The 22,113-nt window shown below is 43.4% G+C and overlaps 1 protein-coding gene across 2 annotated transcripts in view; it reads left to right on the top strand.

Annotated features, from left to right (window-relative positions):
* The first annotated feature begins 2,034 nt into the window (after nt 1-2,034).
* Dntt (DNA nucleotidylexotransferase) overlaps nt 2,035-22,113 on the top strand; it is a 21,085-nt gene continuing 1,006 nt past the window's right edge. The window contains exons 1-10 of one of the 2 annotated variants that reach the window (XM_013017695.1): nt 2,035-2,237; nt 10,214-10,388; nt 11,099-11,227; nt 12,466-12,636; nt 14,035-14,106; nt 15,294-15,417; nt 16,433-16,565; nt 18,828-18,936; nt 19,393-19,638; nt 21,038-21,121. In XM_013017695.1, coding sequence (XP_012873149.1) covers nt 2,035-2,237; nt 10,214-10,388; nt 11,099-11,227; nt 12,466-12,636; nt 14,035-14,106; nt 15,294-15,417; nt 16,433-16,565; nt 18,828-18,936; nt 19,393-19,638; nt 21,038-21,121 — 1,446 coding nt within the window. The remainder of the gene's footprint in view (nt 2,238-10,213; nt 10,389-11,098; nt 11,228-12,465; nt 12,637-14,034; nt 14,107-15,293; nt 15,418-16,432; nt 16,566-18,827; nt 18,937-19,392; nt 19,639-21,037; nt 21,122-22,113) is intronic. The other variant, XM_013017696.1, reaches the window with a different exon arrangement.

Genomic DNA, 22,113 nt, shown 5'->3' on the forward strand with positions numbered 1-22,113 from the left:
TTCTAGTCTTCCATATCCAAATTCATGCCATATAGTTACCAAGTAACTAAGTAGTGTTCTGTCTAAGTTTACCAACCAAAACCTCCTGAACGTTGATTCTAAGTCTTCATTATAAAAATAATGCTGTGATGAACATTGTGGAACATAGGTCTTAATGTATCGCTCCTAAAAAGAGAAACAAAATGATGGGTTGAGGGATTTGAATATCATGCAGATTTTTTAAACACTGTCATCAAATTATTCTTTTAGAAACACTACACTTTTGTGTAGCAATGTGAGTGAATACTCGCTTTCTATACTTCCATTTCATTGGACATGGTATCAGTTTAAGGTTAGGTATTTTTTCAAGGTACACTAGGTATTTCTGTTGAGAGACTTGAATAGAGATGATTGTTTTGCATTCATTGGAATGACCTTGCTGGACAAAGCAAAAAGAGTAAGATAATTTCAGAAAGTGTGTCTCAGCTGGGTGCCAGTAGCTCACGCCTATAATTCTAGCTACTCTGGAAGCTGAGATTTGAGGATCATGGTTTGAAGCCAGACCATGCAGGAAAGTCTGTATGACTCTTATCTCCAATAAACCACCAGAAAACTGGAAGGGGTGCTGTGACTTAAGTGGTAGAGCGTTTGCCTTGAGCTAAAGAGCTGAGGGACAGCACCCAGGCCCAGAATTCAAGCCCCATGATTGACAAACAAAGAAAAAAGAAAAGGAAAGAGAGAGAGAGAGGAGAAAGAAAAAGAGCGAAGGAAAGGAAGGAAGGAAGGAAGAAAGAAAGAAAGAAGGAAGGAAAGAAAGAAAGAAAGAAAGAAAGAAAGAAAGAAAGAAAGAAAGAAAGAAAGAAAGAAAGAAAGATGTCCTAGTCCTAGGGCTCAGACAACAAAGAGATGGAGTTGGAATTGTTGAAAACTGCTAGTTTGGATTGGGTTGGTAGAGCACAGTTCCACCTCCAATTTCATGAGATCCATCAAAGAAAGATGGGTATAAGTTGAAAAATAATAGCCTAACAACCAGATAAACAACAATCATATGTTATCATTATTTTTGTTTTGGTAGTATTGTGGTTTGAACTCAAGGTCTCTTGCTTGCTGGGCAGGTACTTTACCATTTGAGTCAAAGACCTATTTTGTCATTGTTATTGTTTTGAGGCAGAATTCTGCTCTAACTCAGACTGGCCTCAGACTCAAGATCCTCCTACCTCAGCCTCCTGAGTGTTGGGATTTTAAATATGTGTATCATTTTTGGTCCAATGATCTATTTTAGAATTCTATAACTGACTATTTTCTAGACAAAATTAGCCCACTGGGGAGAAAAAACTAAGATATGTTGCATTTGGACTCAGAAGAACTGAATTTGAGACCGTATTTGTTCCCTTATTCTATCATCTTGAGTACTTGTCTGAGACTTGGTTTCCCTATCTATGTGCAATACACCCACATAAGGGAACTTGTGGCTCGTATATTGCTGTAGAGCACTTCAGAGTGGCAGAGTAGAATACAGATCTGAAAATCATAGTTCTAGGTGACCAGTAGAAATGAAAGTGTGGCGATGCTGGTTATGTAGAATCAAAGCACCCACATACAGCATGCAGCACCCCATGCAAACTTCACACCTGAATGACGGTGAGAGGAAGAGAAAACCTCTGGCCTGGGAATTAAAAGGAATCCATAAAAACAAGAGAAAGACTTGAACACTCAGAGAGAGAAGTGATATACCAACAATGGTACTTCCTTCCCTACCTATCTCATGAGGTTTTCTGAGGAGCGATGGGGCTACGCACGTAAAGGCAGATGCTAACTTACTGTTCCCATTAAGCTCTTCATACTGGAAGAAGGAATTGAACAGAGACAGGCATTCCTTCAGCAGGAAGCTGTTACCAGGGTGATGCCCATGAAGACTTCCCCTGGCTTCAGAGTGTGCCAGTGCCAGTGAGGTGACATCAGAGCCCTTATGCAGGAGAGTGGCAGCCTCCTTCTCCCCCTCACTTCTAAACACACCCCTCCACTGTTCAGCCCGAGACAGAGCAGTCTCTTCCTATGGATCCACTGCCAACAGCTCACTCAGGCCCTCGCAAGAAGAGACCCAGGCAGATGGGCGCCTTGATGTCCTCCACTCCTCAAGACGTCAAATTTCGAGACTTGGTCCTCTTCATCTTGGAGAAGAAAATGGGAACCAGCCGCAGAGCCTTCCTCATGGAGCTGGCCCGCAGTAAAGGGTTCAGGGTGGAAAATGAGCTCAGGTAGGATACTGCGGCTCTCACTTTTTTAAACAACGTAGGGAGTTTTGAGGACAGCTTCTTTAGCACAGGCATCAACCTTGATCATAGTTTTCTGAATAGAGTATCGAGAGTGATTCTGGTTAAAGACTCAGTGGCAGCTCATCTGATAGACCTGCCAGTGGGATGTGACCAGATCTCAGAAAGGAGGCAGTTGGTCACCTAGATTGGTTCCTTTTCCACTCTGCTCCTGTTAAACAGCAGTTCTTCTTGTTTTCCTCCCTGCTATATATGCTGGCCTTGCTTGAATCAATGAAGAGAAAACAGAACAGGATTGAGAAGTGATATAAGAACCTGGCTATAAATGAGGGTTCCAGATCAATCTGCCCAGGGATTGCAGTGGAGACAGCAGGGACCCACGCAATTCCTTGACAGATGAGGACCTATATGAGTCTCTGGTTCTGACAGAGTAGATGGACCACAATTTTGTCAGAAAAAAAATGTAAGCATGCTAGGTGACATTTGTTCAAAAAGAATCTTTGGTATTTACAAATAAAACTGTCAAGTATTTCTTGATAAATGTCCGCTCTAATGTGTTGGGAAGGCATAATTAAAATCCAATAACCAGATGTGTTTAATTCCACAACACCATCATTCCTAAGACATGGACTTTTTAAACATTTAGTGTTTTGCTAAAAGGTTCCCATGCAGAAATTCCAAATCTCCTTTGGCCTCTCTTCTTTTAATTTCTCTTTACATATTCTACTTTTTTCATTCCTATGTCTTTTCTTTCTTTTTACACTTCTACAACTATTTGCAAGCTCAGTTTCTTACATTGCTTCTCAAAAATCATAGTTTCTATCACATTGTAAAATCTGCCTCATCTCACAGACTTACATAAAACATTAAAAATTAAGAGGAGGAAGGGGTATATAGGGATAGAGGCAAAAAAAAAACCATAAATAAAAAAAATGAACAGAAAGCCTGAGCAAATATAGGACTGATTTTCATGGTCATGAAATGTGGTGAGAGTCAGCCAGGTAGATGAGAACCAGCTGTTCAAGATAACCACTTACGTGGAAGGCTCTTTCTAGAACGTCCATACTTCCAGCATGGGCCCCTGACTTACAGAGCTGCGATCCTTTGCTTATTCAGTGGCTGAAGCAGGTACTTAGGGGATCTAATGAAAGGCAAGTTTCTTCTGTTGGAGACAGCCAACAAGACCCACTCTGTGCTCCAGATGCCCGCTGCCACGGGCCAAGCCCAGCTGCACAGACAACAGAGGAAACAAGTACCTGGCAAGCAAACTGCTTGCTGTTGGGTGTTTGACTGGGGCAAAGTTTGCAGGCTGGCAGCTCCAAAGACTCATTAAACACACCTGAGATCTATGGGGTAGGAATAAACCACAGGAAATAGAAGTCCTACCTCTCTGTAGCTAAAGACATAGGCTTTATGTGGAGAGGAAAATAAAAACAGTATGGGAGGAAGAAATCTCAAGACAAGAAATCTAGAGCTCTTAAATCCTGGCTCTGATCTTCCCAGCCATGTGGTGTGGTCAAAGTCTCCTCTCTCCAATCTGATCTTATTTTCCTCATAAATAGTCTAAGGTGATCAGCAAGCAGGAGAATGGGTGTCAGTGTACTTTGGTAAACGGAAATGCTTATCTGGTGTAAAGTAAGATTTTCTTGGAATCAGCTGGATCTGTTGTGCTATATATCAGAACTCAAGGGAGTGGGCTCCTCTCTGGGGCATGAAGTAGATCATGTGACAGAAACTAACAGAGCAAAGACAGGAAGAAAACCCACCAAGCTGTTAGAAGGAGTTCTTAAGGGTGGGAGATTATGGATACTAATATTTGTGCCGGTACCAGGACTTGAACTCGAGGCCGTAAGCTCTCACTCTGCTTTTTTCACTCACAGCTACCATTTGATCCATGCCTCCAATTTAGCTAATTTTTTTCTGGTTAATTGGGGAGTTTTCTAAAATTTTCTACCTCTCAGTCTTTGAAGTAGCTAGGATTACAGTTATGAGCCACTAGTGCCCGACTAAATATTTTTTATGATCTGATATTCTATGTACTAGTTGTCCTTTAAAATAAAAGTACACAAAAAACCCTAATATATGGCTACCCAGTTCTTTACTTTTAGTCTTCTTGTATTATTTTGGTTTTGTTTAGCTAACCTGGATGCTTGTCCTTCCCATTCATTCAGTATATATAACATTGGAAATATGGCTTTGACTTCATTCATTATCTGAAACCATTGTCTCCCAGGTCCATGGGAAACTCATGGTAGTAAACACTGTGTTTTCCACCTGCGTGTTGGCTGACTCCCTATCCTTGACCAGATTCAGGCATGGCTTTTATCAGCCTCAAGGGCACATTGTTAGATCAGCCTCTTAAAAATGCCTGACAGAGAAAGCTCAAGGCAGGCAAAGAGTTGCAGACAAAACCCAACAATGGACAGCTGCTTTAGAAAGCTGCAGTTATGAATCTTTTCTCCACCCCTTTGAGCTATGAGTCTCCTCATCAGTTAGAACTGTCTTTGGTCTCTTTGTCTCCTTGAAATGTGAACACTCAGATAACTCTCACTTCCCGGTGTCTGTAGGAGGGCACTAACACACCACCAAAGTTTGCTTCTAATATAATGTAATGTCATGTAATATATGTATATTTCCTATAATGTATGAATATTACTTTTGTCTCTGGCAACCTAATACAAACCTCAGTTTTATCAATGCAATAGCAAGGAACATTAGCTTCAGTCTTGCTTTAGTACAAATTACTTTCTATTTCAAAATTTGCAAGCTTTAAATTATTGAAAAAGTCAGGTGCCAGTGGCTCACACCTGTAATCATAGCTACTTAGGAGGCTGAGATCTAAAGGATCTTGGTTCGGAGCCAGCCCAGGCAAGAAAGGCCATGTGACTCATCTCCAATAAACTACTCAGAAAAAGCCAGAAGTGGCTCTGTGGCTCAAGTGGTAGAACACTTGGCCTTGAGCACAAAGAAGCTCAGGGATAAAAATAAATAAAATTATTGAAAAATCCCATTTAAGGTGGCACTAACAATCCTGACATGTTATTCTTGGTTAAAAGCATGACAAGACTGGAAACAGAAACCTGGCTAGTAAGAGCTCAGGATAAAACCTACACAGCTGCTTCCATCTCTAGATTCCGAGGATTCTGAAAGACATTAGTTGCTGTGGGAAATTGGCCAGGAGGGGTTATAAACTATAAACAACTTGGTTTGAGGGTAAATCATTCAAGTCACTGTTTACAAAATAAGTCCTACATCAGATGGGAGGAATCCAGAATGATATCTCAGGAAACCAAGCGAAAAGCAGGTGACCTTCGGTGAGTTTAAGAAAGCCAGACTGGACTGGGTGACAGGTCTGTCTCTAGGCAAAGAAAATGGGTGCATGTCTTTCATGGAAGGCATTTCTAGTTGTTTGGAGTGAGGTAGCACTAGCCTGGGAAAGGAAGACAGGAAGAGAAAGGCAATTGGTAGCTGAGGGGAAATTCAAGCCTCAGAACTAAGATCTGAGTTAATGTTGTAAACCCGAGTGTCTGAGCACTAGGTTTTTAATCTATTTCGTGTATGATCATATCCTTGTGTTTTAATTGACACCTAGTAATTGCACATAGTTATGGATTACAGAATAATAATTCAATACATATCTAGAACATGTAAGAGTCAATGGGGGTAATTAGTGTTTCCATCTCCTTATAGATATATCATTTCTCTGTGGTTGGAGCTTTTAAACTCCTCTCTCTGGTTCTTTATGAAGTATAAATATTTTCAGTACTGGAGCACTCAGAGCAGAGAGAAACTTGGGTACCAGCAAATAGACAAACAGATGCCACATAGAGCAATGGGAAATTGTCAGTGTGGTGTACTGGGGTGTGGGAGAGCGAGTCTCCTGGTCATACTGTTTCCAGCAGGCTCAGGACTGAGCATAGAGGAAGGCACAGCCAGAGGTGGACTTGTCTGCCACAGGCAAATGATAGCCCAACCTTGAGGAATCGCACTGTACGCAGATCTAGACCATTAGGTGGAGAAGGCCAAGTGAACTCAGGCAGCACAAGAAGATAAAATTCAAAGGGCGAGGACAGGGATGGCTCTCTAAGCTTGTATTTCTTCCATTATTCCAGACAAAGGACTAGTTTACAAAAAAAATTCTTTTACCCTGAAGGTTTTATTTGAAAACAAACAATAAACCTATTGTGGTGATGTCAAATCCCTGTTCTTACCTTGTTGAGAACCCAGGGCTCACACCATATGCACTCCAAGTAGCACGGTCTTAAGAAGTCTGGTTTGTTGGACTGTTTGTCTAGGGTATGCTTTAAGATTGTTTTTGTTGTGCAAGAGTGGACATTTAAATCAGAGTCTTCTGTCTTCTGAATTCGATTCCATCACTGACATATCTACTTACATGAGCCAAAGAGCATACATGGCTCTCATCCTCGGCGTAATCTTAGACATACTTCCTCTGTCCTGGGAAAAGAGGCAGAGGGTGGGGGGAAGAAAGGGAGTGGGGGGGACTTGGAAACTGAGCCCCAGAACTCCTTCTCAACATTCTTTTCTCTCTCTGACAAAGCCCCATTATAACAAGATGAATATCATCTCTTATCCAATATTATAAATAAGTAATAATACATAATAAAGAGTCTGATGATATAAGAATGAAATGTTTCCCTCTGAAGAGGTATAGATGACTAGTATTTCCTGCATAAGTGTGTTCTCTATCCTTTTGATGTCTTCTTAAATCCTTCACATGACGTTTATTACACATATTTTTTGGAATTAAATGGACCTAGAATTGGGAAATCAGTTGCAGCTGTTTCCTTAGGCCTTGTAAAATGTTTGATCCTAGTTCATTTCTGACTTGGCATGCCTGCCATCAGACAGCCTTAGCCCTAACTTCTAACCCCCACTTCTTTCCCAGCACTAGCCTCAGATCTCACCTGTCAACAAGATATTCTAATTTAGGTCTGCCACCTTTTAAAGCAGCATACCTGAAATACCTTCAGTCCCTTCCTAATCTTCCCTGCAAAGAGGTACAATTTCTTAAATCCTTATTTCTACCAAAGGTGTTATTACTTGGGATTATGTTGGAGGTCCTTGATTCTGATTTCCACTTCAACTTTCACAAGTCACCCATATGAAATGTCCTGTGTTTCTTTTTTGTCTTTCTTTCCAGTGCAGCAGGAACAAGGCTGGATTACGACCATCTCACACCTGGCCTGTTATTTCACTCCCCACCCATCATTCTTCCCTCCAAGTCATTGTGTGTACTGGATCACTCTTGTAAAATAACACTTGCAGTGCCATGAACACCCTGCTCACAAGATCCTTCTCTGGCTTCAGAACCCCAGAAAAGAAGAGCCAACCTCCTCAAAGGGGCTTTGGCTTTTAGACCCTCTATAATTTGGTGGTCCCTACCAATTCAGCCATTTCCCAACAGCCTCCTCACTCCAGTCCTGGCCAGTTCTTCCCTGTTCCTTTACTTCTGAACCTACTCTTTCAGAAGAACTCAGAGTTCTGCCTTCCAGATACCCTATTCCTATTCAGCCATCTAAACCACATACAAGCCCCAATTTCCCACAGTATCTGACTCTCCCAGCTCATACCAATCTCTTTGTTTTCTCTGAACACTCCTTACTGGTCTAGTCTGTATTTTGTGTCTCTTCAAAATTCATTGTTAACCCCTGGTTTCATTTGAGAAACTATTATATAGAAACCCCCCTTTTTTCATTCTTTGGTACCTAGTTTTTTTTACGCCTACCACCACAAATAACATTTTATTATATGCAGTGCATATAATAGTAAACCTCAACATACTCAATGGATTGAAGAGAAAGGGGAAGTCAAGGAAGAGAGTGGAAGGAATAGAAAGGGCTTAAAAAATCATTAGGTCTCACGGGGTGATGGTGGCTCACACCTGTAACCTTGTTGACTAAGGAGATTGAGATCTGAAGGATTATGATTCAGGACAGCCTGGGCATAAAAGTTTTCTAGACTCCATCTGCAAAATAACTAGCAAAAAGTAGAGCTGGAAGTATGATTCAAGGAGTAGAGCAGCAGCTTAGCCAGATGAGTCAAAACTCAAGTACTGCCCCACCCCAATCATCTGGTCTTATGATATGATGCCAACTGTAAAATCTTGTTGAAAACTAGATATAATAACATACCTGACCTACCTATGACCATCAGAAAAAGTATATTTTACAGATATCTGACTTTCACGATGTCACTTCTATTCCTTCCTTTCTCTCGCTCTCCCTCTCTCATAGCACAAGTTTGCCTCGGACTCTCAGTCCATCTGCTTCAGCCTCTTAAGTGCTGAGATTGCAGGTGTGTACCACCACACCCAACTACTTTTCCCATTCTTTCAGTGTAATAATCCATCACTTACTTGAGAAGTTACGTGGATATGTAATGACATGATAAAGCTTGGAAAACAGAAACATGGCAGCTGCTCAGGTGTTAATAGGGAAAAGATCCCTGGCTGTCTTACATCACAGGAATGAGTGCACAGCAAGACATATAAAGCAACAGTGCCTAAAGGCTGGCCATAAGCTATCAATTAAATCAATTTAATGAGATGCTGCTATGGTTTGAATGTGTGTGGTCCCTAGAACTTGTATGTTGAAAGCAAATTCTTGAGATGACCATTGTAGGTGGGAGATAAAGTGATTGGTCAGGAGGGCTCTGCTCTGGTGAATGGATCAATGGCTTTACAAAAGAGGCCTTGGAGCCCCTTCCTACCATGTGAGGACACCCAGCAGGTGCCACTTATGAGGTAGGGACCCTTACCAGCCACCAAATCTGTCAGCATCTCCATCTGTCTTCCCACCTTTTAAAACAATGAGCAATCAAATCCTGCCTTTAACACATTGCCCCATCTAAGGTACTTTGCTTTAGCAGTTAAAACAGACCAAGGCAGACTTATAGCTATACTTACGTCTCTTTGTATTTCAGGTCCTGATATAAAATGTATTTCTGGCTGTGGGTTGCAGTTAGAAGGCTGCTGGATTGAAATTGTCTAAGGACAATTTCACTTTCTATCTTCTCTGGACCTTGGCGGTCCCTGGAACATCACATTCTTGCTAATATTGGCTGAATTTTTCCTGCAGCTGACATGCAACATAGACTGTTCCCCCTCCACTAATTTAAATGGAGGATTCCTTTGCATGGGGTCCTGGATGCTGGTCCAGTCTAGCATGCATCTTCCCCTTTGAAATTGATACTCTAAACCTATATGAACTCCAAGATATGGACACGAGAGGTTTTTCTGTGTCATTGTTGTTTTTAATGTACTATATGATTTTTATATTTCTTTTGTATGCTCTTCCCCCTGTAGTATATTCCCTGTTGTCACCATATTTGATTTTGGTACCTGGCATCTTGTATATACATTTATCTAATTTGGGGAGGGGAAAGGGAATAACAAAATGCTGAAACAAGGGTACAGGATGACCCATTGCAACAGTGATACTCACAAGACACTATGTTGGAAATGAACGTTACACTTCTGGGGGAGGAAGTGGGGGAAGTGGGGAAAGAAAGGGATAGTAGGAGAAAAACAAAGAAGTAAGTAACAATGTTCGACAAGAAATGTACTCATTACCTTACTCATGTAACTGTAATCCCTCTGTACAACATCTTTTTTTTGGGGGGGGGGTGGTCCGGTCGTGGGGCTTGAACTCAGCCTGGGTGCTGTCCCTCAGCTCTTCAGCTCAAGGCTAGCGCTCTACCACTTGAGTCACAGCGCCACTTCTGGCTTTTTTCTTTTTTGCTTATGTGGTACTGAGGAATCGAACCCAGGGCCTCAGGCATGCAAGGCAAGTTATCTACCACTGAGCCACCTTCCCAGCCCTGTACAGCATCTTTACAATAAAATAAAATAAAGAAATTGACACTCTGAAACCTGGAAGACAGAGGAGAGCTCCAGATGTTGTAAACTCCTTTACCGGATTATTTTGTGTTGTATTTTCCAGCGATTCTGTCACCCACATTGTAGCAGAAAACAACTCAGGTTCAGATGTTCTGGAGTGGCTTCAAGTACAGAACATCAAAGCCAGCTCCCAGCTGGAATTCCTTGACATCTCCTGGCTGGTAGAATGCATGGGAGCAGGGAAACCAGTGCAGACGACAGGAAAACACCAGCTTGTTGTAAGTATCCTGGGCAGGACCTTCACTGCCCTTTGCTTGGTGCCCAAGAGCATGGGCTATGGAATCTATAGACCTGAGTTAAACCCTAGGTTCTCTACAAGTCACTGAGCTTTTCTGAGCTCTGGTTTCCTCCTCCATGACATAATAATGCCTCCTCATAAAAGAAGCATGAAGATTAGAGTAGCAGGTACCATGTCTGATACATTGTAGGAAATGTGTAGATGGGAGCTATTTGCATGAATACATTTATGCACAAATATTTCAAAATATTTATGGCTTGATGTTTTTGCAACCAGAAAAGTATTTTTCTTACTAAAATTATTTGGGAAAAGAAAATGACGAAATAAAAAATAAGGAAACTTAAGCTCTTAATTGTAAATGCTTTACCATAGTTCTAGGCCATTTGGGAAAAGACATTGGTCCATAATGATATTAGTTCCCAGAAAAGAAAAATGATCATTATTTGGTAGTTCCTTTTTCATGTTTTGTTTTATTTCCAAAAAAAGATACATATCATAATGAAACTTGCTGATTAATATAACTTAAAACAGAAAAATACGTTAATAATAGCAAATTCAAATATTAAGATGTACATAATATTTTAAAACATAGATAATTGCTAAAAATTGTTTCCAATTATTTTCTACATGGCTGATGATTGTTATTTTTGTTCAGTGCTATTTAAAATGGGTGGTTATACATTTGTTTAGGTGAGAAGAGACCATCCACCTAGCTCCAACCCAGGCCTCCAAAACACTCTACCACAGACTGCACAAAAGATCTCTCAGTACGCTTGTGAGAGAAGAACCACTTTAAACAACTGGAACCATGTATTCACGGTAAGAGGTTTACCAATATTCAGGACACATGAAGGCCTTGAAGCTTCTTTCTGTAGGCCTACAAACTAAATGATGATTTATCTGGAAATCTGAGAAAGCTATCTCCCATATCTACTCATCCCTTAGGCTATTTCTGATTCTTCTTTCTACCAAGCATCAATCTCTTTTATTCTTTTATTTTGGAGGCTCATCCTTCTTGCATGGAAATGGACCAATATCCTTGGAGTCTATTCTCTAGAGAGGATAGATTGCTACTTAGTCAGAGTTGTCACTATTGAGCACAATACTCTTCAAAGGAAAAATATCCTGAAAAGCCAAATACTGTAACTAGCCAAAAACATAGCAAGGACAAATCATGCATCCATGATGCATCCACAGCTTTTGCTGGGAAGCTAACAGACAAAGAATTGGCTAATGTGGAGGCCAGCCTGGGATTAAGTAGCTGGAGCAAGTCGATGCCTCTCTCTGAGCCTAGCTTCCTGGTTTATGCAATAAGACATTAGCTGTAGCATCTCTGAGGCTCTCACTAGCCCTGAAGCATTCCAGATGACCTTAACAAGTCCACAGCTGCTTGTCCCTGAGCCTAGTGGTCCATCATCACCTGCAGAAAACATCCGGTAGAATATCAAACACAGAGCTGCTCATTTTTACACTTCCAGCCCCACATCTGTGATGAAGACCAGGAAATTGAAGCTACTGGTTTACTGAGTACGATGCCACACAACTGCAGCTGTTTCCTCTGCTAGCAGTGCAAACACACTTCACCTTAAATAACCCTGTACTGGGGTCTGCACTGTCTAGGAGCACACCCATTCACCCAACAAGCCTATGTTCAGCACTGGCTGTGCTTTGGGCCTGTGCTAAGAGATGAAGATGCCTGGAGATCCTGGCAGAACCATAGCCACAGGCTGGTGAAGAAGGCAGCAAAGAAGGAAGGAACATGCCTAGGCCTTATTAATAGAATGCAGTGAGCACTAGAACATTGATTGGTTAAATCATTCCTAAATATCTAACAGCAGCTAAGAGAGTTTCCTCATGATACATTCAGCTTCCGTCTTTTCAGTTCAGCTCTACTCCATCCTAGAGGGGAGGGTGCCCAGTTGCAGGAGACCAATCCTGTCCTTCAAGGAGATGGTCAGGTGCTTTTCAGTATGTAAGGAGAGCAAGAGACATTATTGAGTGACCACTGGCTGAGGACTCAGAAGCAGCCCTTTTGCTTATCGGTTTTTATTCTTCAGGATGCCCTTGACATACTGGCTGAAAATTCTGAGTTTAGAGAGAATGAAAGCTGTTGTCTGGCATTCATGAGGGCATCCTCTGTACTGAAATCTCTGCCGTTCACCGTTAGCAGCATGAAGGACACAGAAGGAATTCCCTGTCTGGGGGACAAGGTGAAATGTATCATAGAGGTAAGGGCAAGGTAGGATTTGTCACACCTCTTAATAGGGAAAGGGTAGAGAGAGAGGCAGAGGAGCTGGAGGGGGAAAGAGAGAAGGAATCATGAAATCATATTTATTATAATCATCAGGAAACTATTAGTTCATTCTGTCTATCTCAACATATGTTTCTATACAGGATATTTCTGAGATAACTCTTCATATCTATAGAGTTAGATGTATGTGTGTATAATCCATACCCCACTATTATCACGGCTGGCTCTATGAAGGACCAGTTAGTGGAATAGAAGAGCTCTCTCATTATTACTCAAGTAACTTAAAAGCTCAGTGCAGGGAGATGCCTGACTTCCAACACAGGCTGTGTGAAAGCTGTGATGCCCTCAGTGATCGTGTGGTGTGCAGTGAATTTATTCCTCCTCTCTATCTGGGTTCCAGGAGCTGGGTAGTATTTATGTGTTTAAAGATGTTTAAGGATTTTCCAGTTAGAGGCTGGTGGCTCATGCCTATAATCATAGCTACTCAGGAGGCTGAGATCTGAGGATTGCAGATTAAAGCCAGCCCAACCAGGAAAGTCCGTTAGACTCTTATTTCCAATTAACCACCTGAAAACTAGAAGTGGAGCAGTAGCTCAAAGTGGAAGAGTACTAGCCTTGAGCAAAAGATCTCAGGGACAGAGCCCAGGCCTAGAGTTCAAGGATTTCCCTGCAAGTTGGTGATTTGGTTATAAGTTTCAGTATAGTCAAGGGCACAACACATTATTTAAGGAAAGGAGCTGATGTCATAAAGGCTTAAATGTGAACTGGCTATTCAGTGGGTGCAATATTAACCTGCTCAATTGAAAAGTCTTTTTATTTTATTTTATTTGTTTATTTTTGTGTTGGTCGTGGGGTCAGAACTCTGGGCCTGGGCACTGTCCCTCAGCTCTTCAGCTGTAGACTAGAGTTCTAACACTTGCACCTCAGCCCCATTTCCAGCTTTTTCTGCTTATGTGGTGCTGAGGAATCAAACCAAGGGCCTCATGCATGTAAGGCAAGCACTCTACCACTGAGCCATCTTCCCAGTCCTGAAAAGTCTTTTTATTTTAACAAGTTCGTCTCCATTGGAAAAGGAATTATCAGAAATATTTGGGCATATATTTGTCAATGAATATTTTGCCTATGGTTCTGTAGGTTGGGCCCCTCATAATTCTGTATTCTACCTTGAAGGATAGTGAAGGAGTCTTTTGGCATAGGAGGAGCTTGCATTGTCAGGATTACAGGGAAATTGTTTTCTCCAGGCCAGCCAGGGAAGCATTCTGTGGGCAACAGGTGCGCCACATGAGAAACCATTCTTCTAGATCTGTGACTGGGAGTCTTGTACTGTGATTGTCCAGTGGCAATCAATTAAACTATTTTTCACTTAACAATGCAGGAAATTATTGAAGATGGAGAAAGTTCTGAAGTTAAAGCTGTGTTAAATGACGAACGATATCAATCCTTCAAAGTAAGTATATGTTTATTGAAAAAAAAAGCCTTTTGGTTAATCATATTGTCTTCTCTTGGGCTGCCATAATGAAATGCCATAAACGGAAGAGCTTAAATAATAGAAATATATTTCCTTCTAGTACTAGAAGCTGAAAGTTCTAGATCAAGATGCTAGCATGGTTGGATTCTTGTGAGGACCTCTTTCTGGTTTGCAAATACTGGCCAACTTGGTGTGTCCTCCTATGGTAGAAAGAAAGAGAGGAAAAAATAGGCAGAGGCAGAGACAGTGAGAGACAAACAAGGAGAGACAGGGCCAGAGAGAGAGAGTGCTCTGTGGGGCCTCTTCTTACACAAGCACAGATAGGACCTTATCTAAACTCAATAACCTCCTAGAGGCTCCATTTCTAACAATCATGCAGGAGCTTAGGACTTCAACATATGAAAATCAAGTGGGGAGAGATGAACAATTTGATGTATAGTAGAGTCCTAGGAAGAAGATGCCTAAACAAATGTAGATGCCCTAGATTATAGCTACCCTATGGTGATATACAAACTACCCTACCTTCCAAGAATCAGTGATTGGTGTTTACAAATACCAAGGTGACAAAAGGACCACGTGGGCTGAACAAACTTACTCTTGAAGAGCCACCCCCTATCTGAGAACAATTCCCTACACCTCCATTGATTTTGATATGATCTGTAATTTCCCAACATTCCCTCCCCTAGAGTAGCAGGTAGAAGGGGCTTTGACCAGATCCTTCCATTCAAAAATGATGCAAAGACCTAAAATGTGGCTGTGAGCAGGAGCCGGTTTATAAATATAAATAAATCGGTGATCCAATCTGTGTTCTGCCACTAGCCACCTGTGGGGTAGGAGAGATCTTTAACCTCCATGGGCATTTCTCTATCAGTGCCGAGGATAGACATGCAGCCCGAGATTGTGCTGCACTGGAAGCACAGGCCATCTGCTACCTGAGTTCTATGTGAGCCCTGTGCAGATAGATGCTTCTCGCTCTCATGGACCATGTACCAATAGCCTTGAAGAAACCACCAGCACCCACCTGCTTGTTAGCTCAAGAGAAGCTGTGTGGGAGCCTTGCTCCTGCTCTCCCTCCTCTCCCTCCCCCCCATAAACCTTGGAAAGTCTCATGTCATTTTCATGGTGATTATCCTCAAAATTAATAGCATGTCTGTCCTTCCCATTAGTTGTTTACTTCTGTGTTTGGAGTGGGATTGAAGACATCTGAGAAATGGTTCCAGATGGGCTTTAGAACTCTGAGCAAAGTCAGATCAGACAAAAGCCTGAAATTCACACGAATGCAGAAAGCAGGTATGAGTTCGCCTAAAACGCACTGCTGCTCTGGGTGGGTTGGGTTGTGGAAGAGACTGGAGTCAGCTGTACTTCCACAGGAATCTCAGTGAGCTGAACTTTTTTTTTTAATTGGGGGTGGATCGGTATAATCTGTTGATGCTTGAATCCAAGTTTTGGTTCTAGCACTTTCCAGATGTGTAACTTTGAGTAAGTTATTAAAACCTTAACTTCCTCATCAGTAACAGGGAGAATATGTCAGATAACACTGTGTCTGACACCGTGGGAAAGGCTTTTCCCAGTGGCTAATTTGATTCCTTTTTCCCATGTCAAACTGAAGTACTCGCTGACCTGCTTTGTGTGGGCTTGTAGACATTTGGGTCCTAGCTCTCTCCTGGATAAGAAATGTGGGTAAAGAGTCAAGAGAGGAAGGGAAATTGACCTGGGATCTTGAGGCAGGAGGATCAAAAGCCAAAGACCAACTTGACTACACTAGTGAGAGCTTGTATCAAAAACAAACAGAAAGGAGCAAGCGGAAGAGGAGGGGGAAGAAGAAAAGGAAGAGAGGGAGGAAGAAGATGAAGGTAGAGGAGGAACAGGAGGAAGAAGAAGAGGAGGAAGAGTGAGGAGGAGGTAGGGGAAGAAGAGGAGGAGGAAAGAGGAAGAAGAGGAGGAAGAGGAAAACAGAAGGAAGAAGAGGCTGAGAAATGTATTCTTTACCTGACATATAACTGAATCCCCTCTATATATCACCTTTATAATATATTTAAAAAGAAGCTTGGCTCTTCATTAGGATGTTGGATCAGAGCAGTTGGGGCTCCTGAGGGATGTGGACACTGTGTCCTTGGTAGGCACCCAGAAGCCATTCTCAGAAATCAGAGCTCTCTCAACTAAACGAATGTCTCCATAGAAACAGAGTTTAGCTGATGCCTGTGGCCTTGTAGCCCCGTAGGGGGGCAGAATCCCCGCTCCACCCTGGTAATGCTGCACGTGCCAGAGCGTCTACCCTGACCTACCCTGTCCAATGGCCTCTCAGGGTTCCTCTATTACGAAGACCTCGTCAGCAGTGTGACTAAGGCGGAGGCAGAGGCAGTCAGCATGCTGGTTAAAGAGGCCGTCCGGACATTCCTTCCCAGTGCCTTGGTCACACTGACCGGAGGGTTCCGGAGGTGAGTGACTGGGCTGCTCCGCCTCCCTTGCTCTGACACCTTCTGTGACTGTGGGTCACAGGCAGGCTTCAGTGAGCACACAGGGCCTTTGACGAACTGGCACCAGTCTCTCCCTGGAGCTGTGCCTCCTGTTTCTCTGTTCATTTTCAGCATCCTTAAAGGGCAGGCCACTCCCTGTACACGCAGACTGCTTCTTGTCTCTGGCTCTGCTCAGAGGCAATTCTCTCCTTGGGCTGCCTTTCCTGGTTAAGTTCTTCCCATCAATTTCAATGCCACCTCCTCCCTAAAGCCTTCCTTGATCCTCCCCTTCTCTGGACTGGAGTAGGAAGCTCTCTTCAAAGCTGCTGACCATGTGCCAAGCCTCTGGTGCAGTTTCCCAGGAGTTCACTCCCATGGGAGCTTGCTCACTAAGCGAGTGGGCTCCGTTCCCACTCAGACCAGGGTGCTAATGCCTGGCATGGAGTGGGGGTTCAGGATAACTTGGGTGACTCCATGAATGATTGAGTGAACTTCTCAGAGATGTGTGCATTTCTTTGATACTGAGGCCACTATGTCAGAAAGGGATTTATTCCTCTTCTTCCATCCCTTGCCACCTCTACCTTTCCTTCGCAACCTCTGCCTGGTGGCTGCTGCTATTCTGACCAGTGAGGCTTGGGGCAAAGGAGAAAGGGGAGAAAGACTGAATCCAAGAAAATTCACTTCATCTCTGTCCTAACTCCAGGAGTGCTGCTCTGTGTTATATAAATGCAATCTGGCTTGCTTGTGCCATGCATGTCTTTGTGTGTATGTGTGTGTGTGTGTGCTGTCGGTATCAGTGAATGTACAGAAGAAGTATGCATTGTTACTTTCTGCCCATCTGTACATAGCCATGTACATTCTGTATATGGTTTTTTCCCTGTCATAAATCTATTTTGCAAGAAGTGGTGCTGTGGCTCAAGCAGTATAGCACTCGCCTTGAGCTGAAGAGCTGAGGGACAGCACCCAGGCCCAGAGTTCAGGCCCCACGACCGGACCCCCCCCCCCCGCAAGCCCAGAGTTCAAGCCCCATGACCAACCAAAAAAAATTTTTTTTTTTGGGTCCGGTCGTGGGGCCTGAACTCTGGGCCTGGGCACTGTCCCTCAGCTCTTCAGCTCAAGGTTAGCACTCTACCACTTGAGCCACAGCACCACTTCCGGCTTTTTTCTTATGTGGTGTTAAGGAATCGAACCCAGGGCATGCAAGGCAAGTGCTCTACCACTGAGCCACCTTCCTAGCCCCACCCCCAATTTTTTTTTTGTAAATCTAGTTTGCAAAGCAGACAGTTGCAAGAGCCAATATCTTGTTTGTTAAAATGTTATGAGGAGCAGGGCACTGGTGGCTCATGCCTGTAATCCTCGCTACTCAGGAGACTGAGATCTAAGGATCATGGTTCAAAGCCAGCCCAGGCAGGAAAGTCTGTGAAACTCTTATCTCTAATAAACCACCAGAAAGCCAGATGTGGGGTGGTGGCTCAAGTGGTAGAGCACTCTTCTTGAGCTGAAGAACTGAGTGACAGTGCCCAGGCCCAGAGTTCAAGCCTCATGACCACAACAACAACAAAAAATGTTATGAGGCCTGGCATGGTGATGCACGCTTATAACCCCATCTCTTTGTGGGGTGGACAGAGGAGAATCATGGTTTAAGATCATCTCATGAGACCTTATCTAAAAATACACTTAAATGCAAGAGCCAGTGGGCCTGACTCTAGTGGCAGAGCACTGGCCTAGCAGGGTGAAGATCCTAAATTAAAAACCAGCACCTCCAAAAAGAAAAAAGCCATGGCTATTTTTCACTATAAGCATAGGGCATAGACACAAAAACAATGTTTTACAAAAACAATGGCTGAAAAAAATCTAACCTAGAAGCCAGGTATTAGTGGCTCACGCCTGTAATTCTAGCTCCTCAGGGGGCTGAGATCTGAGGACTGTAGTTCAAATCCAGCCCAGGCAAGAAAGTCCAAGAGTGTCTTATCTCCAACTAACCACCAGAAAACCAAAAATGGCATTGCGACTCAAAGTGGCAGAGCACTAGCCTTGAGCTGAATTGCTCAGGGTCAGTGTCCAGGCTCTGAATTCAAGCCCCACAACCAAAAAACAAACCAAAACAACAACAAAAAAAAGAAGAAGCTAATCTAGTGTTTGGAGGTGTGGCTCAGTTGTTAGAGTGCTAGCCAGTCTCTGATCAAAAAGAAAGACAAGAATCTAATCTAATTAATTCATTTTGAACTTTTTTTTTTAAACTAGAGGAAAGAAGATTGGGCATGATGTGGATTTTTTAATTACTAGCCCAGAAGTAACAGAAGAAAAAGAACAGCAACTTCTGCATCAAGTGACAAACTTGTGGGAAAAAAAGGTAAGACAAGGGTGGTGGCTCATGCTTGTAATCCCAGCTACTCAGGAGATAGACACCAGGATTCAGCCAGCAAGAGCAAGCAAGCCTTAGTGAGGCTCCATTACAACAGACAGATACGCTGTACCTGCCTGTAATCCCAGCTACTTTAGAGTTTACAGGTGAATTGCAGTCTACATGCATACCCAGCAAAAACAGGGCCTGAGTTCTGGCAGATTCTCTCAAAGTTTTTCTCAGCCTCTCCCCGCCGTCCCCCCTCCCCCCCCACTCCCTCTCCACTCAATACCTGTTCTTCAGGAAGACAAGGACAACCATTTTTTTTCACTTCCTCTCCCAATGTTGTGAGAACATGCATGCACCCACCTTCTGCTCAGCCCTGTGAAGATGTCAGTTAATCATACCTGCTCTCCACAAGAGACCCTCCCTTCCTTCCTGACCTGTCTTCTTCTCGCTTTCCAGGGATTACTTTTATACTGTGACCATGTGGAGTCGACATTTGAAAAGCTCAAGTTGCCAAGTAGGAAGGTGGATGCTTTAGATCACTTTCAAAAATGTTTTCTCATTTTGAAACTGGACCATCAGAGGGTGAACAGTGACCAGTCCTCCCAGCAGGAAGGAAAGACCTGGAAAGCTATCCGTGTGGACTTGGTCATGTGCCCCTATGAGCGCCGAGCCTTTGCCCTGCTGGGGTGGACAGGCTCCCGGGTAAGTGCTACGTTCCCAGACAGAGGTCTGGCCTGCTTAGGCCTGGGAATTACTGGCGGCCACAGGAGTGAGGAGGGCCAGGGGACCGAGGAGACACACTGGGAGAGTTTTCCTGAAACCTGGCTGTCAGAGTCAGGTTAAGACAGAACACTGATTCCCCATGTGTGGACCTTAGATGAGCAGCCTTACCTTGGAGCAGCTTAGATCAGTGAATTCTCCACCCCACCTAGAAAGTAGAGACAGCCACCTGTGCTTGAAACACCCAGACTCGATGACAAGTCCTTTCCAGCTGTCTGAACTTGAACAAAGTTCCAATACCTTGTAGAGATTCCATTTAGCCAATGGGAGAAATGATGACCAGGACCTTGGCTACTTCACTGGATTACAGGTTGGGTGAGAAGATGCTCTGGAAACCTCAAATACATGCTAGGCAGCCAGGCATGATGTAAGCAAGGGTCGGGTCATCTTGTTTCTATGGCCTTTCTTCATCTGAGGCTTCAGACAACATCCTCGCTCTGCCTGTCTACAGTGTTGCTGTGAGACTCAGATGCAGCTTTTAAACAATGAAGCTGGAATTGCTTGGTGCAAAGAGCCCAGGCTTTCAGACTCAGAGGCTGAGCCCTATTTCCACCACTGGCTGTGTGGACCTCCTCCTTCATCCTCCTCCAGGGTGCAGCAATCCCAGGCTTTCTGTCTAATCCATCTAGAATGGGTGGAATCTCCATCTGTGCGTCTCTCAAGAAAGCTAACTGAACGACTAAGTTATTCACTGTCCTTGTTTCCAAGCTTTACATGTCCTCATCCCGGGCTTTGGACCTGGCCAAGGCTGCAAAGCCCACTCCTGCTCATGAAAGAAGCCATTGTAGCCTGGATGGCTCTTTCTGGAGTCTTAGCAGGAGGCTGAGAGAGTCGAGAAGACCTGACTGTGCAATCCCTCCATCCTGTGACCAGCCAAGATTCCGAGAGGTTGTGTGAGCTGCCATGAGGTACACAGCCAGGCTAGAATCTGGGACCCCATTTCCTTTTTCTCTTCTGCAATGATACTCAAAATCCTAAAAGAAAATTATCCAGAATTTCCTTTGGATCAGAATAAGCTGGACACAATTCTCCCTCTACCAACTAACATCTATTCAACCAGCGTTCATCTTACAGCCACCTGCCAGGCACTGAGGAAATAGAATGATAGAACAAGATACATCTCTGCTCTCACCTAGCTTCAGTTCTGTTCATGGGATCAGAGTTCTGCTCTAAGAGAGCCCTGCCCTGGGGAAGAACACCACTTGAGAATGTTCAGTAGAAAGCAGTATTCATTAGAGGGTCTCAGCTATCTCTAGCTGCCCAATACCAAAGACATTAGTCTAGACATGGCAGTGATTTTCTTTTTACTTTCTCTTCCCAGCAGTTTGAGAGAGATCTCCGGCGCTATGCCACACACGAGCGGAAAATGATGTTGGACAACCATGCTTTATATGACAAGGCTAAGGTAGAACTTTCTTCTTGAAATGGCCTGTTTTGGTTCCCATTTCCAAGGCTTATTTCCCAAGTGAACACATCCCCTGATCTGATTTTAACATTTTAAGCTAACTTGTTAGCTTTGCTACAAGTGTCCCCATTCCTAGATGATCACAAAAGAAAATTCCCACAGACCTACAGCCCCCTTCTGGCCCAAAAGACAGTTTGAGGGCTTTTGGTTCAAAGATGATGAGTGAATATGGCCTCCAGAGCTACTAGAGCAGTGGGCATAACTGAACATGTTAGATTCTTGGCATTTGCAGCCATCTCCAAAGAAAATGAAGGATCCTTTTAAATTATAACACCCACTTGAGCACTCCTTACAAGCAGGAGCAGGAGCATTCTGAATGGCTCAGAGTCACAATTGAGAGATTTTTGCAAGGAGCAGGGCAGAGCTAGACATTGGTGACTCACACCTGTCATCCTAACTGCTCAGGAGGTTGAGATCTGAGAATTGAGGTTTGGAGCCAGCTGATCAGACAAACATGGTAAGGTTTTATGTTTGATTTTTTTGGCGGGGGTTGTTTTGCTTGTCTTATGGTTTGAACTCTTGGCCTGGGTACTATCCCTCAGCTCATTTTGCTCAAGGCTAGTGCCCTACTGCTTGAGCCACAGCACCACTTCCAGTTTTTCTGAGTTTATTGGACATAAGAGTCTCACAGACTTTCCTGCCTGGACTGGCTTTGAACCACAATCTTCAGATCTCAGCCTCCTGAGTAGCTAGGATTACAGGCATGGGCCAGTGGTGCCCAGCTATGTGATTCTTATCTTCAGTGGTTCAAGTAGTGGTTCAAGTAGTAAAGCACCAGCCGTGAGCAAAAAAAAACAAGAGAGAGCATAAGTTCCAGAGTTCAAGTCCCAACACTGGAAGAAAGAAAGAAAGAAAGAAAGAAAGAAAGAAAGAAAGAAAGAAAGAAAGAAAGAAAGAAAGAAAGAAAGAAAGAAAGAAAGGAAGGAAGGAAG

The sequence above is a fragment of the Dipodomys ordii genome, unplaced genomic scaffold (assembly GCF_000151885.1).
Source record: "Dipodomys ordii isolate 6190 unplaced genomic scaffold, Dord_2.0 Scaffold36, whole genome shotgun sequence".
NCBI classification, from domain to species: Eukaryota; Metazoa; Chordata; class Mammalia; order Rodentia; family Heteromyidae; genus Dipodomys; species Dipodomys ordii.